Here is an 11505-nt window from a genome sequence, read left to right as displayed (position 1 = left end):
CATACTGTGTTCATGTTGTGACACAGATATCCTTAAGCTTTACTAGAGACCTGAAAATTTCACATTTGCGAAATCCGCGAATTTTAGATTGTGGGGTACAAAGTATTTTTCTTCATCTGTAAGGTGAATCCTCGTCTGCAGACAACGTCACTTCCTCTTCTTCCGAGGAGATGTACTTGGGAGTCAAGCCTGCTGTGCCGTGGAAAGAAGCTGACCGCAGCACCGGGTTCTGCAGACTGTAAGTTTATGACATAACGATAATCTGTGATGTGGCATACTGTGTTCATGTTGTGACACAGATATCCTTAAGCTTTACTAGAGACCTGAACATTTCACATTTGCGAAATCCGCGAAATTTAGATTGTGGGGTAGAAAGTATTTTTCTTTATCTGTAAGGTGATTTAGCATGATTTTCTAGCAGAACTGAAAGTGCGAAAAATGCGAATTTCCTATCAAATTGCAAAATCACGAGAAAATTGCTATTTAATAGCCATTTATCAGTAAAACGTTATTTTTCACAAGCAAAAAGCACATAGTATGTATAGAAAAATTAAAGGCACTTTTTAAATACTCAAAACATGTCGATCGATTATCTCTATATCAATTATTGTCTGCTTGATTCGATAAATTCATATACTGATAATGAAGGCCAGATGACTGATATACATATTGTAACATTGATTATCAAGTTCTCTATTTGATATGGTCTTGGCTAAAATGCGTTGCGTCGGTTTACTCAGCCATTTGCTTTTGAGATTACAGCAGAGTTGGATAGTTATTCCAATTATATTGAAAGAGTTGGTTGAATTTGTGAGACACGGGCTCCTTCGTAAAATGGGGCAAACAACTATAACTGCTCATGAAAGAGCCCAGCAGTATTCCATTCATGGACTGTATGCTTCAGACGCTAAGACAGTTTTTCGTAAATTTTGCAATTGCCGCATTGGAGAATAAAGCATTTTCAGAATGTTGTTTGCAAGTATTGTGGACACCAACAGTGTTGACAGTGAAAGTGTTTTATCACAGTATAGTGCTGTTGTTTCAGACAGACGTTGTAATCTGAAGGAAGAAAATGCTGAACCGTTCACAATGTTATTGTTTGTGAAATGAAAGGTAGAATGCACAAAGTTTCCTTTGGAAAAAAATTAAATGCTAAAAATTGAGGTCCCTACTGATTACTATTAAAGCTTGATATTACAGACAATAATAGTAGCATTTCAATAAAATGAATGGATTTAAAGTTATTTAGATAATGGGTCTCTCAGAAGTACACCAATGCGATGTCAGTTAAATGCGAGATTTTTTATAAATACGTCATGAGCAGGGTTCGGAAGTTGATGGAATATCATCTTTTTTCTGAGACATCACAGTCAATGCAGGATGCAATATAAACTTGTTTCACTTCAACACGAACTAATATAGCCTACAATATAATATTTTATTACTCAGTCAATGACAAATCAATGTAAAAAATGACTTATTTTATAGTCATTAAGTTTATATACATGAATTACAAAATTGCGAACGTTTTCGCCTATTCAGGCATCCTCAGGCAGAGTTATACAATATCTCAATGTTACATACGTAGCTATTGGTGGTGAGTACTATTTGAATTGATAATGTACAAGCCATCTCCATTATTAAAATGTAATATTACAGGTAGTAAACTTAATAATGTTAAAATGTTAAAAACCATTTAGTAATTAAACTTCATAATATGTGGAACATAACATTTTAACATTATTAAGTTTACTACCTGTAATATTACATTTTAATAATGGAGATGGCTTGTACATTATCAATTCAAATAGTACTCACCACCAATAGCTACGTATGTGACATTGAGATATTGTATAACTCTGCCTGAGGATGCCTGAATAGGCGAAAACGTTCGCAATTTTGTAATTCATGTATATAAACTTAATGACTATAAAATAAGTCATTTTTTACATTGATTTGTCATTGACTGAGTAATAAAATATTATATTGTATTCATTTATAGAAATTGACAATCTGAATATTCCATCATGCTTTCCAAGTTAATATAGCCTACTTTTATTTTGCATCTTTTGTTGCATTTTTCGGTCTTTCATTGTCTACTGGTCATTTTTAGGAAATGTTCTACTTTTTGTTGCATTTTTGCCCTTTTCTGCTTATGAATGGACATTTTTATGGAGTAGTCATAATGTATATTCCATAATTTATTGCAGATTGCTTATGCAATTCAACTGCGTCTTACAAGAATTTTCCTTACAAGTGCATCAGCCTTGACTACCATTCAGTGCAACAGAACAAATACTGCAGCCACAGTGTCCACAGTCAGTATATCGTATCTCCCAAGTGAGTCATCTAGAATCAAACTGCACTTTATCAAAAAATCTGATTTGTCAGAAAATATGAAAAAGTAATGTAGTTAGACTCCACACAGTGATTTTATTACTGAAGTTAAGGCAGATAAATTGCAGTTTGACTCCAGACGAATTACATTCCCTGCAAAATTCTGTTTGTATTTCACTATTAAAGTCACAGTCTTTTTTTGTTAAATTTTAATGTCATATTTTCAGACATTTAAGATCATTTTTCTGTGATTTTTAGGTCATCAACTTCCGAGCCCTAATCATCAGTGGTTTTGTTTTAGGTAAGCCAGTAAATTGTCATAATGGTAGGGCACAATATGGGCACAATATTACGACAGCAACAATAGAGTACAATTTTATTAATATCATGAAAAGCTAAATGCAAACATTTAAAAAAAAATCAAGCAATGAGCAGGACTCGAACACGGTAACTTTTGTTTCGTAGGTAGTCAAACATTTTCAAGCCTTTGCCTGTGTCCATTCTATATGTATGCGTGGTGAACATTATGGCTACCTGAAAACTTATTCATTGTTAAATTCATGTATTTGGAAGTTCCGTGAGTTATATCATTATTTAAATAAGAACAGATAATGACGCAACAGGGTCAGGTTATTCTGAAGTCGTGGGAGGGAAAATATTAGTGGAAACATAAAGATAGTATGAAGAAAAAATGTCGGTTGCTGCATGGCCCTCATGAAAACGTCTCTAAGTTAGTCTTTTTCTTCTTTCCATGTGTGTACAAAGTATTAGGACAGTCACAGTACAGTTGGCAGTTAAATGCGAAGTGGTTGACCTGTACCACATACATACCTTGGAGGAGACACTTCTGAAGGTACAATAGAGGACTGTGTCATGCTGTTGCTCATTGTTGCTTTCTTCGCAGCCTCCTTCTTCTTTCCTTCGGCAGCTGCCTTCATGGGGTCGTAGCTTTTTCTTCGCTTCCAGTTCTGGAATTCTACTTCCCTGGAAGACAGGGTTGAGTTGCTACGTCCACCTGCACCCCCTGGCTTCTTGCTCAGATCCTTTTTCACAGATGTAGGAGGCTTTGGTGCGTGTGATGTCTGAAAAGTGAAATATATTCTCAAGTGTTACACTTGGCATTTCATTACGAGTAGTCACTATACCTGCAGGTTGAAACCCAGCTGAGGGCAATTATATTATTTCCTAAGATCCACAAAAAGGTTCCCATATCACAGTAGCTGCTGAACGCAGGGCAACGCGACGTCCTTACCTGAGAAGTGCCTTTGGGTGCGCGCACGCTGAACCTGCCGCAGTCTGTCCGTGAGAAAGCTTCCGACTTCGGACTCTTCGCCTTGGCAGCATTTCTGGCCTGAACACTTTTGGCGGGCTCCACATTCTTCTTGGCTTTGCCGCTCAGATTTGAAACTGAGGGCGGTGCGGCATCTGATTTCTTTTTCCGAGCGTCTCCTGCAGTTGCAGCTACTGCAGGCTCCTCAGTGTCCAGTCGAGCACGACGCAAGCTGCACAACAAATACAAGATCATTCACTGCTTCTAAATCAGACTGACGAGCTAGATAAACATGAACTGAAAAATGTTGCAAGAGGAAAAATCATCATCACCAGCAACAGCATCACCACCATTACTCATATTATCAGTTACGAGAATCAATAATAAATTACTCGCCAAAAAATACAAGTTACTTTGAAAGTTATACCTGAATGCCCTGTTGTACCTCATTTGAGGTGCAGACGCAGGAACAACTGAAGAAGGGGTGTCCTTGTGCTTTGTTTTGGAGTCAGTGCCCCCACCCCCTGTATCACTGCTGCTATCTGACCTTGCCGTGGTGCTCGGTCTCCTGAATGTGAGGTGCCTGTCTCCACCTGAAAACAAGCAACTCACACACTTCACAATGCGCTCAGTGGAGAAATAACATCTGTACTCTGTGACAGTTATTAACATAAGGTTTCCTGGGATATTTTAAGTTGTGTTGAATTCTCTAAATACTGGGGATACTGCTAAAGAGATGGCTGGAAAATGTGACAGATCACAAAGGGACAGGAGGAGATAAGTGTGTAACCCACCACAAATGGCAGTGGATTTCTTGAGGAACCAAAGTCCGTGGATGTATTAGAGTAGCTAGTTGGTCGCCATTGTTATTCCATTTCAGTGCGCTTGGGATAAGAACATTTAAAATCAAACTGAATTCAGGCCAGTGTCCGTGACCCTTAAAATTTAAAATATTTAACTCTGATTTAGGCTACATTCATTTCTTACACAACTGTATACGGAAAATAGCACACGCTGGAATAACAATGGCTGATTTGTCGGCATTTTCGGCGGTTCTCTGGATATTCACGGACTCTGTGACCAACAGTATCCCTAGTCTTTTATGTTGTCTTTTTGTACTGCTAACAGAAATTTTAAATCTGTAGGTACCGGTACTGTATTACTCTATGCTTGGTGGGTCTGTAAAATATAGAATGCTGAAGAAAAGCAGAAAGGGGTGAAGTGTTGTCTCGACATTATCCAGTATCTTCAGAGAGATGAAACAAAACGTTTGTAGAGATATGTTACTGTGAACAAAACCATTACTCAAATGCTAAGAACGTTGGATTTTCTCAATTTATTTTCTAATATGCCAGTAAACATGTTTGTCTGAAATATTGGTGGCTTTGCAGTTTAGTATGTGCTGCAAGCTCATAACTGAATCTTCTCTGCAGAACCTTTTTTATTATTATTTAATATTAATCACTATTTCAATGCAACAACTCTGTCGGTAAATTGGTCTACATAACTGACTTCATGTGGGTAATGACAAACAGTCAAGTATCCAGCATTAGCAAAGAATAGAAGAATATTGATATGTCTTAAGACTCATTCATATTGCATATTAAGTATTCTGAAAATGTTTTTTTATGATTGAAAATGTTGAACATTACAAATATTTTTTTATATGATGGTAATGAAGATATAAGATCCTCTGTTCCTCAGACTGTAACATCTGCCTCCTAAACATGTGTGAAAAAATATTCACACTTCTGCCTATGATAATTTTTTTAGAAAAGGTACATTAAAAACTAATGCTTTGAGTTATGGAAAAAAAAAGTAATTTAAAAAAAAACTCATCAATACAGGGTGTTTAAAAAATACGGGGCATAATTTCAGGTATGTATTTCCCACATGTAGACAATCAAAATAGTTCATTACAACATGTGTCCAGAAATGCTTTATTTCCGAGTTATGGCCTTCACAACATTGAAATTCACCGGAACGTTTTTCTTTCCGCAGGTCGTTGCCGTCAAAGGAGACATTAAGAGGGCACTCTGACAGTTCATTCCGAGGCGAAGGTTACATTCAGTGTTGTGTAAGTGTTAGACTGTGCGACATGTATTCAAATCAAGAGCTGGCAGAGATACACTTCATGTACGGTAAGGCGGATGGCAATGCCGCGCTGGCTCATTGTTTGTACCAGGAGAGGTACCCACAGCGACAATGTCCAGATCGGAAGACATTTGTACGTCTCCATTACCGTCTGTGCGAGTATGGAAAATTTAACTCTCCTGGTTTGGGAAGGGGATGACCAAGATCTACAACTCCAGAAGTACAGGAGGAGATACTGGAGGCTGTGAACATGACTCCTTCTATCAGCACACGAATGGTAGCGTTGCAAGTCAATGTTCCTCATACGACTGTCTGGAGACTGTTGAAAGAGTATCAATTTGTATCCTTATCATTTGCAACGTGTATAGGCCCTGTCACCAGCAGATTACCCTGCACGAGTTAGGCTCTGTCAGTGGTTCTTGCAGCAGTGTGGTGTAAATCCGAACTTTCCTGCCTTAGTATTATTTACAGACGAAGCACAGTTCACACGAGATGGCATAACAAATTTCCACAATCAGCATGTATGGGCGTATGAAAACCCATGTGCAACTGTTCCATCTCATCACCAGGTGCGGCTCTCCCTCAACATGTGGGCCGGTGTCATTGGTGATCGATTAGTTGGACCCCATGTACTTGTAAACAGACTTACGGGGCAGGCGTACACAAACTTCCTGGAAAACACCATACCTCATGTTTTAGAAGACACTCCACTGATCAATCGTCAACACATTCACTCCTTGCATGATGGCGCTCCTGCACACTTCAGTTGTATGGCTCACCGGTACTTGGATCGAAGGTTTCCTGATCGATGGTTAGGTAGAGGTGGCCCAATTGCTTGGCCTCCATGCTCACCGATCTGAACCCTCTCGATTTCTACTTGTGGAGCCATTTAAAATCATTGGTTTATTCGTCTCCAGTGCCTGATTTGGAATCCCTTCGGAATTGAATTGTGGCATGTTCTGAGGACATACGCAATACTCCTGGAGTTTGGGATCATGTTCGCAGGTCAATGAGACATCGATGTGAGGTCTGTATTCAAGCAGGAGGTGGACATTTTGAACATCTTCTGTAATGACAACGACCTGCGGAAAGAAAAACGTTCCGGCGAATTTCAATGTTGTTGTTGTTGTTTTCTAATGCCAGGCGTTTGACAATAAAGTCATTTGACCTCTTGCACTCCAATATTTTTCAAAGATATTATCATGACCAGCCACTGAAGCACAGATTTTGAGGTGTTCCGAATCCATTTCTTGGTTTGAGTTGCACAATGGACAGTTAGGGGACTGATATATTCCAATTCTATGCAGGTGTTTGGCCAAACAATCATGGCCTGTTGCCAATCTAAATGCAGCTACAGACGATTTTCGTGGTAAATCGGGAATTAACTGTGGATTTTGATGCAGAGAGTTCCATTTTTTCCCTTGGGATTGTGTTATCAAATTTTGTTTGTTGAAGTCTAAGTATGTAGATTTAATAAATCTTTTCACAGAGAAATACATAGATTTATTAACAGGTCTGTAAGTAGCAGTGCTGCCCTTCTTTGCTAAAGCATCCGCATTCTCGTTTCCCAGGATTCCACAATTGGATGGTATCCATTGGAATACAATTATTTTATTGAGTGATATTAATTGAGAGAGCATTTTAGTTATTTCTGCTGTTTGAGATGAAGGTGTGTGTTTAGAGACTATTGATAGAATAGCTGCTTTGGAGTCTGACAATATAACTGCATTTTTAAATTTACTGATGTGGCATAGAAGATTCCTGAGACTTTCACTTATTGCAATGATTTCTCCATCAAAACTTGTTGTTCCATACCCAAGAGATCTATAAAGTGAGAAGAGACAGCACGTAACACCTGCACCGGCACCTTGTTCTCTGGAGATCAAGGATCCGTTGGTGTATAAATGAAGCCAGTTTTGTGGAGAGTATCTAATATTAATTGTCTCTAAAGACAATTGTTTCAGTATTTCAGTGTTTACTTCTGATTTCAGTATTTCTTCTGTTAAACTTAGATTATATTCTATATTTAATAGAGTTAAAGGGTTTGGTTTAATTTGTAGGTTTTCTTTTAAATTCGGGATATTGATTTTCTGTTTTAATTCTTGAATAATGGATATGAAACTTTTTTGAGTTTTCAATCTACAGAGAGGACTGTATGAATGCCAATTGTTTCATGGTAATCTAATAAGTTTTTCATATTGAATCAGTGCTTTTTCTTCTATTGTCATTTTGATGCTGTTAATATTAGCGAGGAATCTCATAGAATCTATTGGAGTTGTTTTGATTCCACCAGTAATGAGTCTGAGAGCTTGGTTTTGAAGCATTTCAATGTTGTGAAGGCCATAACTTGGAAATGAAGCATTTCCGGACACATGTTGTAATGAACTATTTCGATTGTCTACATGTGGGAAATACATACCTGAAATTATGCCCCGTATTTTTTAAACACCCTGTATAGCTAAGCAGTTCATTCAATCAGAAAGAAATTCATGTTACATGTGTAAGGCACGGTCTTGCCATACCTGAGCCGCCAGTCGTGGAGCTCGGGGGTGCCTGGTAACTGTGACTCGTGTCCACGTCTGACTCTCCTCCGGAATCCATCGACAGGCTCATCCGCGCCTGCATGGCCGTGACGACGGATTCCGTAGCCCGGAGGAATGACTCGGTCTCCAGACTGCTGTCGCTGTGCCGCTCAATGTTGCAGACGTCTCCGGCCTCCTGCAACGCACATCAAGCATATAGTAGAACCCCGCTTTTACACTCCCACTATTTACATTTTCCCGCCATTTACACTATTATTTTTCAGTCCCCTGTATTGTAAAAGAAAATCTGTAAACTGCAATATTTATCAACAAGTATAATAAAATGAATGTATCAGCATTTTCACATATCTAGTCAGTGCCATGCGTACCATAGATTGAATACCACTGCCTTAGAGCAAGATGCTATGACACAAGATAGTCTGCTTAAAAATCTATTGATTGCCTTTCTGAACTCATCTTTTCTGAAATTAAAATCAATAAGCTTGAACAATAAAATTATTTTTTTTTTATTTTTTATTATTTTTTTTTTAATCCAATGCCACCAGGTTGTCTTTTCGACATTTCTGGTCTTCTCTCCTGGCCGTGGCTTAGTTGTAACCCACTTCTGAGGTTGGGGCGCCTGGAAGGCGGAGTTACATTACCCCGATGATGTGATAGGATGATTATGATAATGTGGTGCCAGGAGAGGTCTTAAATCTAAACTTAACCTAAATTCCAGACCATGGACGAACACAGGAATAATCCCCTTTAAGGAAAAATTCCTGTGCTCTAACCGGGAATCGAACCCAGGACCTCATGAACTATAGCCAGAAGCTCTGACCACTAGACCATGAGGCTGGTCACAATAAAATTATTGAAATGTTAATTTACCATTAAGACAGCAAAAAATGTTCACAAAGACAAGTTTAAACCATACACAGAATTAGTCTAGGATCCAGATCATATAACTCCATAATCAAATGCACGCTAAATTTTAAATATTTTCTGTTATTAAGTTAAAAAAAAAATCGAACATATGCTTATAAAATGCATTTAAATTGATTTTATATTCAGGGTGTCCGGGAAAGGCCTGACGAAAAATAAATAACTATATCTCTGAAACTATTTCATTTATTGTCGTGAAGTTTTCACACTTACGAAGAGAAACACAATAAGTTTTAATGTACCTCTATATGAGCACTATTTTTGACCAGGGCTATGTCCAGGTGATACTCAATCTCTTGCCACACATACGAAAGCATCTCCGGTGTAACTAGTCTTATTGCTTTGTAGATTCGGCCACGTAACTCACGCCCTTCAAAAAACCCCCAGAGAGAAATCCAGTGGGGTCATGTCCGGCGACCGTGATGGCCATGGTGTAGGTCCACCTCTTCCAATTCAACGGTCAGGAAACGTATCATCGATGGAAGCGCGCACAGCATTAGCATAGTTTGAGGGGGCTCTGTCCTGTTGAAACACGGTTTCTGGTGGTAGTTGTGGGACAGCGTAATTTTGCAGCATATCCAGGTATGTGTTGCCTGTCACTGTGAGCTCTTGTCCGTTTGGAAACGACGTTGTACACGCTTGACTGACTTCAATTAAGCCAGCCATAAAACGCATTCTGCTTTTTCTACTGTGGTGAACATTGTTCGGCTGTTCACTTGGTACACGCACAACTTGCATTTCCAGCTCTGAGAGCAAGGCTGTCTATATACGCTGCGCAGAACGAGCTTTTTCTCGTTTTCTCCTAGCGCGTGTAACATGCTGCTAGATAACAAAGCTTATTGAGTTTCTCTTTCTAACTGTGAAAACATTGAGGTAATAACTGTGACAGTTTCAGATATATAATTACTTCTTTTTCGTCAGTTCTTTCCCGGACACCCTGTATAATTGTTTTTATTTATCTCTTATTTAATTATTATTTACATCTATATTTATTTATTTAGTTATTTATTTATTGTTTTTTGTTTCACGTATATTTCTGTATATTAACTTTCGTACTATTTCTTGTATGTAGATGGAACTTCACCCGAACATGGACTTCGCTCATAACAGCGTTCCTTATTGTTTATATCTCCTACATAATTGAGTATAAATAAACATATAATTTCTGATATATACTTAGTTTTACATCATTACTTCCATCCCAAACAGATCCATCAAATTTGATGATTCTAATGTGCATAAGTGTTACTGTGAACTCACTTGTGCAGGCAATGGATTCAGAGGGGAGTGCATGGTCCTGGAAGCTGTGTGCTGTGGAGACGAGTGCAGCTTGCGTCCCGAAGGCTGACTGAGCACGGGGGATGGTATCCTAGTCAGGATCACCTGCCCCACCTGACCTGTTGGTATGTAATCCATTAGTACCAGGATGGAATACAGCATCTCAGATGGCACAAGTGCATAGAAAATGACGTCGACTTTGTAGAGAAATAAAAGGATGTTTATGAGATGTAGGAATACTTCAGTTAAATGTTATAAGATTAGCAATTAAAGATTTTGAGAAAAAATTAGGAGGCAAAATTTTCGTACCGATGTATTCTTATATTACCATTTCATTTAATAGTACATTATGCAACGAGCTTATAATGGTAGTAATTAAGTCGCGAGTATGTTTGTTTATGAAACGAGCGCAAGAGAGTTTCATAATTTTCATACGAGCGTCTTAATTACCATTATAGGCAAGTTTCATACGACTTTTTATGCTCGACCATATTTCTAACTTGAAATTATTCATAACTATTCATGTTATGGTTATGTAAGTGAGGAACGGAACTGACCTTCTAAATTGTGAGATGTGCGCAGACGCGAAAGTATTGATTTTTTTCGAGGAACGAATGTCATTGACCTTGATATAATCTAGAGAATAACATGAACATTAATTTTGATATAACCTGGAAATTGATTTAGAATTGAAAAACGAGATGACAAATTGAACTTATTTGAATATTATTTACAATTAACACCTTCTGCGACAGTATTGGATTTCCATCCTCCGTGATGTTTCGCTAACTGTCTTTCAATTGCATATCCGAGAATAATCGATACTTGCGCTTTTAAAATGCTACAATAGTGATTTCTCATTGGCTGAACGACTGTACTTTAATGAATAGGTGTACTTTAATGAAGTGCATTAAAGGGCTACTACCAGGTGTATAATTACATTTCGGCATGGTCGAGCATAAAATGTATTTATCGCTTGCACAGGAGAGAGAATAACCGAGATTGTTAAATAAATCAGAAAAATGATGTATACAGAAATTTATAATTAACATCAAAAGA

General features: G+C 38.1%; 1 protein-coding gene across 1 annotated transcript in view; it reads right to left on the bottom strand.

Annotated features, from left to right (window-relative positions):
* Positions 1-112: 112 nt before the first annotated feature.
* The window catches only part of LOC138709990 (uncharacterized), a 49114-nt gene continuing 37721 nt past the window's right edge, over positions 113-11505 (bottom strand). The window contains exons 6-11 of the mRNA XM_069840669.1: positions 10429-10565; positions 8224-8419; positions 4035-4200; positions 3590-3839; positions 3169-3419; positions 113-236 (exon numbers count right to left, since the gene is read on the bottom strand). Coding sequence (XP_069696770.1) covers positions 113-236; positions 3169-3419; positions 3590-3839; positions 4035-4200; positions 8224-8419; positions 10429-10565 — 1124 coding nt within the window. The remainder of the gene's footprint in view (positions 237-3168; positions 3420-3589; positions 3840-4034; positions 4201-8223; positions 8420-10428; positions 10566-11505) is intronic.

Source organism: Periplaneta americana, chromosome 12, assembly GCF_040183065.1.
Source record: "Periplaneta americana isolate PAMFEO1 chromosome 12, P.americana_PAMFEO1_priV1, whole genome shotgun sequence".
NCBI classification, from domain to species: Eukaryota; Metazoa; Arthropoda; class Insecta; order Blattodea; family Blattidae; genus Periplaneta; species Periplaneta americana.
This window is presented reverse-complemented; position numbering and strand designations above follow the sequence as displayed.